General features: G+C 45.2%; 1 protein-coding gene across 1 annotated transcript in view; it reads right to left on the reverse strand.

Moving 5' to 3' along the window:
* The window catches only part of LOC126482147 (odorant receptor Or2-like), a 163000-nt gene that overhangs the window by 97881 nt on the left and 49399 nt on the right, over window positions 1-15720 (reverse strand). The window contains exon 4 of the mRNA XM_050106123.1: window positions 2342-2537. Coding sequence (XP_049962080.1) covers window positions 2342-2537 — 196 coding nt within the window. The remainder of the gene's footprint in view (window positions 1-2341; window positions 2538-15720) is intronic.

A 15720-nucleotide genomic window follows, 5' to 3' on the forward strand; every position in this document is an offset into this window, starting at 1 on the left:
GGCAAAACAGTGGTTTATGTACACTCCTTTTCATGTGCATCGTGGAGACTGAGAAACTGAAAGAATGAAAACACCATCACCTGTGCTAAGGGGAAAGACCAAAGGTATTGCAAAAAATTTCCTTGCAGTTGTGGATGATTTTGTCATACTTTCTTAACGCTTGACAAGTGCAGCAGTGTGAGTGAGTTGTCTTGAAGAGACAGACAACATGACAGTGATAAAAATCTCTACGGAGAAAACAAAATTTATTACAAATATAAAAAGTGCTGCAGAATATTTAATAATACACACTGGACAAATAGAACAGGTAAAAAAAGGACTTATCTAAACAGCTTAAAATATAGCACTATAATACAGAAGAGAAACCAGAATACCTGCATGTTAGAGAATGCTTAGTACTGTCTTGGTAAATTAGAAATAGGAAGAACTATACAGCAAATCTTAGGTCCACAGAATAATTTTGGAAACTAAGAAGTAGCAGTTAAATTTATCATAACATAGAAGACGTATCAGAAAAATAAGGAAGAGGATATTACTATTTTTGGACATATTTACAGAAAGGGTGGCAACAGACTCACCAAGCAGATCTTCAGGCATATTAGGGAAAGGAAATTAACAGCCACCGGAGTTTAAGAGGTTAGGAAAGACATGAAATGGAATAATGTACGCTAGGAGGAAGTATTGAGGAGAGAGATCTTTATGGAAAATATTTTACAACTGGAAGGATTCCAAAGCAGGAGAGAAATGAAAACTGACACGAAGTCGTCTGAAGGCAGGAAAAAGAAGCATAGAGAAACAATGAGGGAATACTGGAAGAAAAGGAAGTAACAATAAAGAGTTAAAAATTGTAAGGTCTGAGCGCAAGAAGAAGAAACGTGAGTAACATAAATTACGAGGGTGAGTCAAATGAAAACCTTAAATATTTTTTAAAATATTATTTATTGTGCAGAAGTGGTACAAAGCTGTATCACTTTTCAACATTATCTCCCCCAGGCTCAATGCAAGTCCTCCAGCGCTTACAAAGTGCATAAATTCCTTTAGAAAAAAATTCTTTTGGTAGTCCGCGCAACCACTCATGCACCGCGTGGCATACCTCTTCATCAGAACGGAACTTCTTTCCTCCCATTGCGTCTTTGAGTGGTCCAAACATATGGAAATCACTTGGGACAAGGTCTGGTGAGTATGGTGGATGAGGAAGTGGTTGGTGGAAGTGAACCCAGGTTTCGTCCCCAGTAACGATTCTTGCAAGGAAGCCATCACCTTCTCATTCACAGTGACAAAGAAGTCCTTCATAAGCATCAACACGTCGTTCTCTCATTTCAGGAGTCAGCTGCCGTGGCACCCATCTTGCAGACACTTTGTGAAACTGGAGCACATCATGCACAATGTGGTATGCTGACCCTGACTAATCTGTAAACATGCTGCAATGTCATTCAGTGTCACTCGGCGGTTTTCCTTCACTATGGCTTCAATTGTTGCAATGTTCTGTGGAGACACAACTCGTTGTGCCTGACCTGGACGAGGAGAATCTTCCACCGAAGTCACACCATTCGCGAACTTCCTACTACATTCGTAGGCTTGCTGCTGTGACAAACATGCATTACCGTACTGAACCTTCATTCGTCGATGTATTTCAATATGTTTCACACCTTCACTATACAAAAACCGAATAACAGAACGCTGTTCTTCCCTGGTGCAAGTCGCAAGTGCGGCGGCCATGTTTATACTGATACTGTGACGGTATGGTATGTATGCATCTGCACTATGCTGCCACCTACAGGCCATTCTGCACGCTGTTTGTAGCACGCTTACCAACTTACAGGATAACGGCGAGAAATTTCGATTTATTGCAAATTTAAGGTTCGAATGGTTCAAATGGCTCTGAGTACTATGGGACTTAACAGCTGAGGTCATCAGTCCCCTAGAACTTAGAACTACTTAAACCTTACTAACCTAAGGACATCACACACATCCATGCCCGAGGCAGGATTCGAACCTGCGACCGTAGCGGTCGCGCGGTTCCAGACTGAAGCGCCTAGAACCGCTCGGTCACTCCGGCCGGCCGAAATCTAAGGTTTTCATTTGACCCACCTTCGTATCTTCTCAAGTTGAATGTTATAATGTATCCATCTCCACAGAAGTTAATTTCCAGACCGGACGTAACAAAAGCGTTACTACATAACTAGCTGTTCAACTTGTGTCTAGCAACAAAACTGCACGCTACATAAAATGCCCCACCTTCCAAATATGGGGTGTAGCTGATTGGTGACTGCATGCAAAATGTCGAGTCTTCGACAACAAGAACATCGTAGACACTCGGAAAGAAAATGATAATACTCGCCTGGTGCAGGTAGGCGATTTCGTAGTACGGGCTGCGCGTCGTGTCAAACGGATACCAAGCGTCCTGCGGTAGACACAGCGGCCCGCCCGATCCCAGCAGGCGATCCAGGAACGGCTTTGCGGCCCACGACAGGATGGTGAGGTGACCCAGCACCAGGAACGTCCGCCGGAACATGCCCGACCGCTTCTGGAACCGCCTGGAAAGCGACATCGTGCTGCAGGTCCCATGGCTGGATGCTAACAAAGTCATCTGTGGAGCGCACTGCTATCTGTACTGCGTACCATTTCAGCATGTCTACGCTGTTGTCTAAGAGTCTTCAGTGCAGGTTTACTAACTGTAGTAGCGATGCTCAAATACGCGATCGATGAGGAGCTACTGAAACCCTTATATTCGTTTTCGGATTAATTTTCTCCGCCAGTCAACTGGTTCCAATTGAGTAGCATCTCTAGGCAAGATATGATTAGTAAAATAGTAAATTTTGCCTTAGCTAAATGAAATTCACGATAAGTTCACATGTCACATGACGCAATTCCGGAACAGACTCATCTTCAGAAAAAATATAAAAGAAAATTTAAAACGGATTAATACTTAAACGGCCTAAAAGAACAGGAAAACAGTCGGCGTAAACAGTCTCTATCTTGAAACTTCCTGGCAGATTAAAACTGTGTGCCCGACCGAGACTCGAACTCGGGACCTTTGCCTTTCGCGGGCAAGTGCTCTACCATCTGAGCTACCGAAGCACGACTCACGACCGGTCCTCACAGCCTTACTTCTGCCAGAACCTCGTCTCCTACCTTCCAAACTTTACAGAAGCTCTCCTGCGAACCATGCAGAACTAGCACTCCTGAAAGAAAGGATACTGCGGAGACATGGTTCTGGCAGAAGTAAGGCTGTGAGGACCGGTCGTGAGTCGTGCTTAGGTAGCTCAGATGGTAGAGCACTTGCCCGCGAAAGGCAAAGGTCCCGAGTTCGAGTCTCGGTCGGGCACACAGTTTTAATCTGCCAGGAAGTTTCATATCAGCGCACACTCCGCTGCAGAGTGAAAATCTCATTCTAGTCTCTATCTTACCTTTCATTCAGTCCTCCTCATCTCCTGCTGGCAACGCTGAACCCACGCACTAGTTTGCTTCGGCGTATTTTCTTCTTTCATCGGCTGGCACAACGAGTGCGTACGGCGTGATTCCTGGGAAATGTTTGCGTTGGCACCAGTCACCTATTCACTGGGCGGATTGCTGTTATTGTGGCAGCGGAATAAAAATATGAAACCCATATTCATGTTCGCTTAACTCGATCGATGGGTTATGGTATATCGATTACCATCTGGCGACTGTACTACAGGTTTATACGACAGTCACCTTTATTTGTTCCTGAATTGCATTTCTGCTTGTATACTGTCCCAGGCCGTGAAATAGTTTATTATTTCCTCCTCTCAAAAAAAGTACGACGTAGAATTTCAAAATGAAACTTAGTGAGTATAAACGTGTCTTCAGACTGAACAACTGCGATGTGTCATCGATAGCCAACCATCTTCATGACACTAGCCATTCACGAAGTGAAATGGATCAAAATCTTGACGTTACACTGCAGAAAGGGAGAAACTGGAGTTATTTTACGAACTGGAAATATTTCTGCCTTATAGTAAGGGAGAAAATATTTAAAATGACCAAGTCATAACTGGCTCGAATATTTCCTGCAGAAGCTATGCGAGAATGCTACAATAAACTCCCTCTCGACTCGGGAGGATATAACAAGCATAAGCACAGTCCAGGTAGAGATAAATGTGAAAGTTTGTAAGCTGTTTGCGTGTGTAGTGACTCCGACTTGCATTATGCTACGACGTTCTTACAACATGTTGTTGGTTATTACGTCTGAATATTGCAAGCTTGTTAGCCAAATAGTCATGAAACAGTGCACAGAAAACTGATAATCCTCGGTCAAATCGACACAACTTTCGCTAGGCAGTAAACAGACTTCTAATCAGACAAGACGAGCAAGTGCAGTGCTCGTTACCTTCACTGAATAATAAAAGAATGATGATAGAGTCTGGCTACTGTGCACCGTAACACCAGCACACTGAGAACAACAAGCTTAGGCACGCAAGGATCGCCTGACCATGGTAAAGTTGTAAGATAGTTTAAAGCATTAAGTAAGCTGTTTAGGTCTTTATGTTGGTGACGCCACGTAGCGCTCTGTATGAAAATCACTGACTGTGCTGTGTGCAGTCTGTGGCTGGTTTGCATTGTTGGAATATTTTGCTATTGTAGTGTTGGGCAGTTGGATGTTAACAGCGTGTAGCGTTGTGCAGTTGGAGGTGAGCCGCCAGCAGTGGTGGATGTGTGACTTTTGAACATTATTAAGGTAACTACATTGTTTGTTCTTTACCAAAATCTTTCATTTGCTAACTATGCCTATCAGTAGTTAGTGCCTTCAGTAGTTAGAATCCTTTATTTAGCTGGCAGTATTGGCGCTCGCTGTATTGCAGTAGTTTGAGTAACGAAGGTTTTTGTAAGGTAAGTGATTCATGAAAGGTATAGGTTATTGTTAGTCAGGGCTATTCTTTTGTAGCCGGCCGAAGTGGCCGTGCGGTTAAAGGCGCTGCAGTCTGGAACCGCTAGACCGCTACGGTCGCAGGTTCGAATCCTGCCTCGGGCATGGATGTTTGTGATGTCCTTAGGTTAGTTAGGTTTAACTAGTTCTAAGTTCTAGGGGACTAATGACCGCCGGCCGGTGTGGCCGTGCGGTTAAAGGCGCTTCAGTCTGGAACCGCGTGACCGCTACGGTCGCAGGTTCGAATCCTGCCTCGGGCATGGATGTGTGTGATGTCCTTAGGTTAGTTAGGTTTAATTAGTTCTAAGTTCTAGGCGACTGATGACCTCAGCAGTTAAGTCGCATAGTGCTCAGAGCCATTTTTTGACTAATGACCTCAGCAGTTGAGTCCCATAGTGCTCAGAGCCATTTTTTTATTCTTTTGTAGGGATTGTTGAAAGTCAGATTGCATCGCGCTAAAAAAAATATTGTGTGTCAGTTTAGTGTTGATCAGAATAAAGAAAGAGAGAAATGTCTGAGTATGTTCAGTTTTGCTCAGCTGCTTGAAAATCAAATAGAGGTTTTTCTAAGGGGACGTTACAGCATATTGTAATTTAAATTAAGTGTGAGGACGCCAGGCTTTAATTTCCTCTAATTAGTGGACAGAATAAACAAGTAGTTAACACAAAACGATGTTTTCTAAAAATCTTGATTGAATTTACGCAGAACGACGCTAACATTGTGGGAAGGTACCGAATTATTTGGAAGACTGCATGGGGAAAACGCAAGAATTTATCACTCTTGCTGTACAGAGCGAATCTCAATGAACACTGTAGTGTCCCCTCGATTATTCGGCTTATTTATGCCAGTCATAGTGATAGGGCTACTCAATTCGTTTGTATGACCAAAATTTTGGAGCGAAAGAACCAGGTGGTCCCACAACGTCTTAGCCTTTGATGTTCATGCAGAAATTGCAAAATATCGTACTCAATTATTCCTTGAGGGCGATAGTGGTGGAACTGTGTCCCCTGCCCTCAGCTAGGTCCGGCACCAGCTCTGCCCACAAAAGAGTGAAGCATCCTCGGAAACTGTATGTCTCCCTGGGGAGGCTCGTCTCTCCTAATGAAATTCACGGACTGCCTTCTACTGACAACAGGACCCTGAAACAACACTGGGAGTGTACTTTCCAAGAAAAAAAGCGCAATCCTTCCTCTCAAGTTCTCACATACTGTACTCTCTGTAAAATAACCACTAAATAGAGGCAGAAAATATACAATAGTAATGTCGCAAGATTGCTGCTATTTAAGCTGATAGCATGACATGCGATACAAGACTGTTGTGTCAGCTGAGGGGAGAATATAACAAGCAGAAAGAAACAAGATGAGAAGAATCAGTGGAGCCAGCATAACATATTAGAGCACTGAATGTGAAGTAAGGCTGGCCACTGTAGCCGAGCGGTTCTAGGCGCTTCAGTCTGGAACCGCGCGACCACTACGCTCGCAGGTTCGAATCCTGCCTCGGGCATGGATGTATGTGATGTCCTTAGGTTGGTTAGGTTTAAGTTGTTCTAAGTTCAAGGGGACTGATGACCTCAGATGTTAAGTCCCATAGTGCTCAGAGCCATTTTGTAAAGAAAGACAGAGGCTATTTACTCTGAGAGTTTTAGTGTTTGTTCACAGTGTTAAAGAATTACATTATTTTAAAGATTCTTGTACATTTTACCTGAAGATGAGAAAATGCTTTCGAAACTCATCATACAACCTGTGACCTTATCACAATTTTATGTGGGTGAGTGGTATTTCACTTTTTTTTCTAAAAGCAGGTTGATTTTATTCACGATTCCAAGACAACGTATTATTCCCCAGTCTTTTAGCTACAAAACCCTACGGTTCAACATAAACTCCGTTCGACGCGACGGTCTTAAACGATCTTGCTAGCAGGCTCTGTATGCCCGCATGATACAAGCCTACTGATCGACATTGGAACCGACCTCTTGCTGCACCATCATCCACGTACAGCTTCCCGAGGAGTGCATCCTTCATTGGGCCAAACAGATGGAAGTCATAAGGCGCGAGATCCACACTGTAATGTGGATGAGGAAGAACAGTCCAATGAAGTTTTGTAACCCGTCTTGAGTGTGCATACTTGTGTGAGCCCTTACGTTGTCATGGGGAAGGAGAAGTTCGTTCACATTTTTGTGGCGATGAACACGCTGAAGTCGTTTTTTTTTTTTTTTCAATTTCTTGAGGGTAGCTTTAGAGTTCGTCGTTGCGTCATAGAGGACATCAAACAGAATACCAGAAGACCGTCGCCATGGCCGGCCGCTGTGGCCGAGAGGTTCTAGGTGTTTCAGTCCGAAACCGCGCTGCTGCGACGGTCGCAGCTTCGAATCCTGCCTCGGGCATGGATGTGTGTGATGTCCTTAGGTTAGTTAAGTTTAGATAGTTCGAAGTCTAGGGGACTGATGACCTCAGATGTTAAGTCCCATAGTGCTTAGAGCCATTTGAACCACTTTTAAACCGTCGCCATGTCTTGACCAGCTCAGAGTGCAGCTTTGAACTTTTTCTTCGGAGGAGAGGTGGTGTCGCGCCACTCCATGGACTGCTGTTTTGTTTCCGGTTCGAAGTGATGAAAGTATTTTTCATTACCTGTGACAATGTCAAACACAAAATTATCACGCTCAGGCTCATAACCCGAAAACAGTTCGGTACAGATGGTCCATCGTTGCTCGTTATGGTCTTTTGTTAGGTGGCGAGGAACCCAGAGAGCGCATACCTTTAAGTACCCCAGCTGGTGGAAGAGTCTCAGCACTACCAATAGAGACATCCAGCTGATTAACGAGGAGTTTGACTGTGATCTGTCGATCACCTCAAATGAGAGTGCCTGCACATCCCAACACTGCAGGAGCCACAGCTGTGTGCGGCCGGCCAGTACGTCAGAGGTCAGACAGGTTTGTGCGACCTCGTTGGTATGATGATAGAACCTCGCCCGACTGACCGTGGTTTTGTTCACTGCCATGTCTCCCTAGACAGTCTGTGAGCGCCTATGAATATCCGAGATGCTCTGGTTTTCCACCAAAAGAAACTAATTCTCCACTTGGAGCTCACCTACGTTACAGACGTCAATTTGAAGGCTACGTATAGCGAGACCACCTGTCTGAAATCTACACTACTGGCCATTAAAATTGCTACACCAAGAAGAAATGCAGATGATAAACGGGTATTCATTGGACAAATATATTATACTAGAAATGACATGTGATTACATTTTCACGCAATTTGCGTGCATAGATCCTGAGAAATCAGTATCCAGAAAACCACCTCTGGCTGTAATAACGGCCTTGATACGCCTGGGCATTGAGTCAAACAGAGCTTGGATGGTGTGTACAGGTACAGCTGCCCATGCAGCTTCAACACAATACCACAGTTCATCAAGAGTAGTGACTGGCGTATTGTGATGAGCCAGTTGCTCGGCTACCATTGACCATACGTTTTCAATTGGTGAGAGATCTGGAGAATGTGCTGACCAGGGCATCTGTCGAACATTTTCTGTATCCAGAAAGGTCCGTACAGGACCTGCAACATGCGGTAGTGCATTATCCTGCTGAAATGTAGGGTTTTGCAGGGATCGAATGAAGGGTAGAGCTACGGGTCGTCACACATGTGAAATGTAACGTCCACTGTTCAAAGTGATGTCAGTGCGAACAAGAGGTGACCGAGACTTATAACCAATGGCACCCCATACCATCACGCTGGGTGATACGCCAGTATGGCGATGACGAATACACGCTTCCAATGTGCGTTCACCGCGATGTCGCCAAACACGGATGCGACCATCATGATGCTGTAAATAGAACTTGGAATCATCCGCAAAAAAGACGCTTTGCCATTCGTGCACCTAGGTTCGTCGTTGAGTACATCATGGCAGGCGCTCCTGTCTGTGATGCAGCGTCAAGGGTAACCGCAGCCATGGTCCCCCAGCTGATAGTCCATGCTGCTGCAAACGTCGTCGAACTGTTCGTGCAGATGGTTGTTGTCCTGTCAACGTCCCCATCTGTTGACTCAGGGATCGAGACGTGGCTGCACGATCCGTTACAGCCATACGGATAAGATGCCTGTCATCTCGACTGCTAGTGATACGAGGCCGTTGGGATCCAGCACGGCTTCCGCTATTACCCTCCTGAACCCACCATTCCATATTCTGCTAACAGACTTTGGATCTCGACCAAAACGAGTAGCAATGTCGCGATACGATAAATCGCAATCGGGATAGGCTACAATCCGATCTTTATCAAAGTCGGACACGTGATGGTACGCATTTCTCCTCCTACATGAGGCGCCGGCGAAGTGGCCGTGCGGTTAAAGGCGCTGCAGTCTGGAACCGCAAGACCGCTACGGTCGCAGTTTCGAATCCTGCCTCGGGCATGGATGTTTGTGATGTCCTTAGGTTAGTTAGGTTTAACTAGTTCTAAGTTCTAGGGGACTAATGACCTCAGCAGTTGAGTCCCATAGTGCTCAGAGCCATTTGAACCATACATGAGGCATCACAACAACGTTTCACCAGGCAACGCTGGTCAACTGCTGTATGTGTACGAGAAATCGGTAGGAAACTTTCCTCATGTCAGCACGTTGTAGGTGTCGCCACAGGCGCCAACCTTGTGTGAATGCTCCGAAAAGCTAATAATTTGCGTATCACAGCATCTTCTTCCTATCGGTTAAGTTTCGCGTCTGTAGCAGGTCATCTTCGTGGTGCAGCAATTTTAATGGTCACTAGTGCATATTACTACAGGAACTGATGCGGGAATGTTCCACGATCCCCACAACAAATTCCGCATTTTTTCAATTAAAAACTTACCAAAAAAATATGTTGCATTACTTATTGAACACCCCTCGTAGTATTTTACAATCACAACCTTAGCTCCAGCTAAAATGGAACATTCTAAATACATCATAAAGTGAAATGTAAGTTAATATATCCAGGACTGAGCTGTTAGTTTCATTGTTGAAAATAAAACATCTGTGTGATTGCTCTTCGAACCTCAAAAGACACTAGGAAAATTCTTAGTAATTGTGATTAAAGGATTTCTGAATATGAGGCCGTTCTCATGTCCAACAATTTATTACTAGTTTCGCGTAGATTGCGTACATTTATTCTGTTTATCGAAATTAAGAGCTAATTAAAAGTTTAACTGCGGTTTCTTAAACTCTTTTTGTAAGTAACTTGATGCACAAAGTGTTTTTATTACTGTCACTCTCTTTCTGGTTTAGGCCTATACATGTTCCACCTTCAAGCGAAATTATAGTTGTAAAAAGCTATTCAATGTCGTGTTTGTGTGAGGTTGGGGGGGGGGGGGGGGCGTTTACGAGAGTCCAACGGCGAGGTTATCAGCGCCCTTACACACAATAAAAGAAACGAATCTGGATAAAATAGTGAAATGTTAACATACGCGCTGAGATAACGAAGAAATACTGAAATGTGCTATGCAGAAGATTAAAACACAAGTAAAACGACAGAAGAGCTAAAGAAAGGACAGGGAATGTGACTGACTGACCACATACAAAAAACATGGGTGAGTCAGTCGCCCTGTGAACACATTAAAACCATTCCCTTAAAATCTTTGGAAAATATTGGACAATTCACACAACTTTAAAACTCGAATCACGTCCGCCGCGGCCCGTTGGTCGAGGAAAGGCACAGTACAATGAAATGTGGTGCACAGTGATCTGCGCGGCACAAGCACCACACACTGGATGTTCGTGACGGCGGAGTAAGAAGCCATGCTTCATAGGACTGTGGCCGATGCGAAGACGAGTAAGAAGGGCCCTGTCCCGTAGACGTGGCTGGACGGAGGTACGCCACGGTCCAGTTGTGGACTTTACTACCCGGAGCTTATTGTCGGTCATTTCCAGACGCTCGTCTTCCCATCGAAGCATGACTGTGTACCTCAACAGCGAGGTGATAGCTTGGGTGGGATGGCACACTGAAAAAACTGAGGATCACCATACGCCTCCCTGGCTGCTAGATATGTTTCCTTACGTTCCCCGCAATACCGATGTCCCCTGGTACCCAGCAGAAAGACACCTCCTTTCCCATGCATTGTAGTTGGAGGAGGGCACCCTGGAATATACTCACTGGCTTCACGTACGTGTTTGGTGTATGCAAAATGTTCTGAAATTTCGTAGACGCCTTTCTCCACGGAAACACACAACGAAATTGTGTTAAAGATTTTACATAGAAAGTTCTGTTCATGCACCTTTCTCGCTTTGAGTGACTTCAGTTTGTGGACTAATAAGATGTCCCCTCTTATATAATCTCATGAACTTGACTCCCAGAGTAAGACTTCATCCATCTGAGACCTGTACCCATAGCGTGATTACTTTACAGCCGATAGACAATGCAGACAGAAATACACCACTATACACTACGAAATACAAGTCCACTTCGTAAACAGACTGCTGGGGCTGAGCTCTAATCAGTTAAACTGTGCGTGTCATTACCACCAGAGACGGGAAGCTGCAGATTTGAACACTGTCATACATTTTCGCAAAAAAAAAGCAAGCATGCGTGAACTACAGATCAAAATAAAACTGGCCTGGAAAATATCTCATGCACCTGAAGTTAGGCAACCCAAATTACATCATCTGCTGCAGGCATGGATGGTATGAGTTGGTTTTTCTATCTTATGGTGGATGACATATTTTCTGGGCTAGTTCTTTTCTTCGTCTCCCCCCAAACAAGCCTTCCTTGTGGTGCTCAAACTGTCAGGCACATGAGAAACGTTGAACAGAAAACGGCATCACGTGGTCCTCTGGGCTTGTGCTGCGGCTCTAATGAACTCATCGTCGATTTTACCTTCCATCCTTCCTTCATTTTTTTTTTTCTTTATTGGATTTCAATTCCCCCCAGAGGGGGGGAGGGGCGGGCTGGCAGCAGCGTAATATGCCGCTCTACAGCCTAAAGAAAAGTTAAAAAACATAATGATAATATAAACAAGCAAGAAAAACAAGCAATAAAATCGTGACATTGTAAAAAACTGTAAAATGGCGGAAAGTTGTGGAATTTAAAATATAAAAACACTGTGGTGACGATGCAGATGAAGATACATAAGAAGGAGACAGGCATAATTAAAAAACACGGCGACAGTCTGGTTTCTGTTCACACGAGATAAAAAACATAACTAGCGACAGTATGGTGGCTGCAGCACTATACAGGTGACTCGGCGGCAGATGGGGGGGGGGGGGGGGACCGGACCTATGAGGGGGAAAAGCAGGGGGAAGAGAGAAAAGAAAAAACGGGGAGCCGATGGAGGGAGGGGACATAGAAAAGGGGGGCTGGGCGGACACGACAAGGGGTCGGAAAAGGCAGGGGAGGGGAGAGCATAAGGACTTGGGCGGAGAGGGGGGCAGAGAGAGGGTAGGTGGGAAAAAACAGGTTGGAAGGGGGGTGAGAGGGAGCCTGGGGATAGGACAGAGGAAGGGATGGGGATCCGTCCTCCAGATGGTGAGACTTCTATGTAAATTGTTCAATCACATTGTGAGAGAGAGGAAATACCAAGACAGTGGTGTGTATCACACGTAACTGCTATCTATAAAAAAGTAAACAAGAAGCATCCAAATAATAGTAGGGGGATTAGTGTTATGGCGTCTATAGCAGCCTTTACAGCGCTAAACTGAAAAACGGGTTGGAGAATGTGTGCAGTCCTAAAGGATCGACTGCACGGCGACCAGCGCAGCGCCGCGAAATGGCATCAAGAAGGCGCTGACTCGCGCGCCAATGGATGGAGCGGGCAGCTCCACACTCTAGGACAGGCTGTTCCAGCTCGTGGGCTCCGCTGTGAGCCGCGGAGCGCTCCCTGCTCCAGGGAGCCGCGTCGCTCGCTGTGACCAGTCAAGTGGGCCGGCACGCCGGCACGTGGCACGGCTGGCTGAGGCAGGCGGCAAGGCAAGCGTTTTGATGTGCCAGCTGCGTCTTACAAGATCGACAACCTCACACTCTTAGCTGCTAAGACGTGGTGACGTGCTACACCAGGAAATACGATCTTCAGGAAATAAATAAGAAACAAATGTTTTACAAGAAATTGCATACTAAATTTATTGGGCCTCTATAGTTTGAAATTTTCTTTTCATTGCAAGATCGGAAATATCAGGCGTCAAAGTGTTCGCAGCGTTAATGTGGAGGATGGCCTTCATTGTTGCATCCTGAAGAAGCGATCGTTCCTTACTTTATAACTGTTTTCATTGCTCAGAAAAGCTGCTCACATCAAAACGTAGATCCAAACATGCACATGATCTGAGCGGCATTGTTGTGAAGTTTGGGAAATGTTTTTTTCTGTAATGAACACTACCATCGTGACAAATACAACGTGCTGTAGTACCTCTCTTTCAACAAAGTTGAATTTTGCAAATCAATAATCTCCAATTGAAGTGACGATGACAAGTCATCGGTGGAAACTGAAAAAGGAGTGCTGAACACCACAAGTTCCATTTCCAAACTAGTGAGGGTCTCGGAATCGTGTTTCAAACGACGTGATGAGCTGCTTTAAGTTTTCTTGGTAATCGCCGAAAGTAGTACCTTCAGGTAGTTTTAAAGAAGCAAGATGATTGAAGAACGTTAGATGTCCATTACTCATCTGCCTCTTAAATAAACGTAACTTTTCCATGAACACTTTGATCTGGTCGTGCATGTCACCGATTAGCTGCCCTTTGCCCTGCAATGACAGATTTAAATAATTCAGATGCATAGTTATGTCAGCTAGGAACGCCAGGTCTGATATCCATTTTATATCTTTCAGACAACGCATTTCTTCCCTTTTCATTTCGAGAAAAGGGGTATTTCCTCACTAATGGCAAAGAAAACATCAAGAACTTTCCCAGACTCAGCCAACGAACTGTACTGTGGTAAGATATATCCATACTCTGCTTCCACATCTTTCAGGAATCCTTTGACGCCGCACACAATTCACGACATCTTTCATTACGCCACCTAGCTCTACTGTTTCAGCACACAGTGCCTCTTGGTGAATATAACAATGAAGAGTCAAAATGTCTTTCCCGAATTCGTCCCTGAGTTTATTTTTCAAACGAGAAGCAAAACCTTGGTGACGCCCGATCATTTGTGGTGCACCGTCTGTCGCTACACAATGGAGCTTATCCCACGGCAAATTCATATTGCCACTGATTCACAAACAGCTTCAAAAATGTCACGTCCTGTTGCGGTTTAACCGAGTGGTACCACATCCAAGAGTTCTTCAGTTACTTGCAGCTCCATGTCGACACCACGCACAAAGACTGCAAGCTGAGAACAGTCCGATATGTCAGTGCTTTCGTCAAGCGCTAACGAAAATGCAACAACGCTCTCCGTCTTTTTCCTGAGCTGTGTCTCTAAATCCGCCGCCATGTCCAGGATTCGACGAGACATTGTTTGCTTCGACAGGCAAACCCCTTCAATTGCCTGCACCTCCCTTGGAAACAAACATTCTGCAACTGCTACCATGCACGATTTTACGAGTGGTCCCACCGAAAACGGTTTGCCACTCGTCGCAGTGATGTGAGCGACCCTGTAGCTTGCTCGAATTGCAGATTCAGTAGTGTTTTCTCCGCTCTCATTCACCTGAAAATTATAAACGCATTACAGAACACGAACTATGTTGCATGTTTCGATACCCTCCGTATTACGAATCCGTTTTTAAACATACGTCTACTGGTATGTCGTTCTTAAGCCTGGCTACCAGTTCTCTGCGTGCAACGCCTTCTACCTGACTGTATTTAATTCTGTATATTGTACCTCTTCGCAGAATTAAATACTTTATGACATACAAAACACTGCGGTCGACCATCCCTCTCAATGAATAGAAAGGTATCCTCCAATAGAGGTACAGAGCTCCCATGGCTAATCATAGCTGTCATTGAGCACGGATTATTACGGCCGCATGCGGCCAGGGGGCAGTGAGTTCGCTTTCCCCCTCCACGCGGGCTCCGAGCTGCCGCAGTGAGCGCTCCCTGGAGCTCGGTTGGAACAGCCTGCTCTAGGAAGACAGAGATCGGCGCCCCCTGTCAACGCAACCAGCGAGTAACAGTGTGTATATTAACTGCTGCTAGGAGACACAAGAAGCATCTCAAGCCACATCATAACGAGAAGTTAAGTTACGTTTTCTTTCCTTCTTAGAAATAAGAAATTCTAATAATTTGAAAGTGTTATGAACAGATCATTTTAGATTCCTGCCACCGGCTATTGCAACTTCTCTCCTTCCTTGTTTGTGTCGGTGCTGACTACCACAGTAGCTGACACAAAACAGTGAGATCGAGGGGAAAGATACAAGACGGAGAAGCAGGTTTCACAGTTGAGTGATCTTGTAGAGATGATAAGTCTAGCCTTAGACAAATAAGTGAGAAGGCTTATTCCAAGGGTCCAACAGCCTTGCCGCAGTGGATACACCGGTTCCTGTCAGATCACCAAAGTTAAACGCTGTCGGGCATGGCCAGTAGTTGGATGGGTGGCCGCCCGGGCCGCCATGCTCTGTTGCCATTCTTCGGTGTGCACTCAGCCTTGTGATGCCAATTGAGGAGCAACTCGACCAAATAGTAGCTGCTGCGATCACAGAAAACTATCATAACGACCAGGAGAGAGGTGTGCTGACCACATGCCATTCCTATCCTCATCCTCATATGAGGGTGACACGGCGGTCGGATGGTCCCGATGGGCCACTTCTGGCCTGAAGATGGAGTGCTCTTATTTTAAGGGTCAGCGAGTACAGTTTATATTTTTAGGTTTAGAAAAGCACATGATTCCGCTCCCATCACCACACCATGGGAAGCCATGGAGTATATAGGTGTAGAAGCACAACAAATATCTCT

Source organism: Schistocerca serialis, chromosome 5, assembly GCF_023864345.2.
Source record: "Schistocerca serialis cubense isolate TAMUIC-IGC-003099 chromosome 5, iqSchSeri2.2, whole genome shotgun sequence".
Classification (NCBI taxonomy): domain Eukaryota; kingdom Metazoa; phylum Arthropoda; class Insecta; order Orthoptera; family Acrididae; genus Schistocerca; species Schistocerca serialis.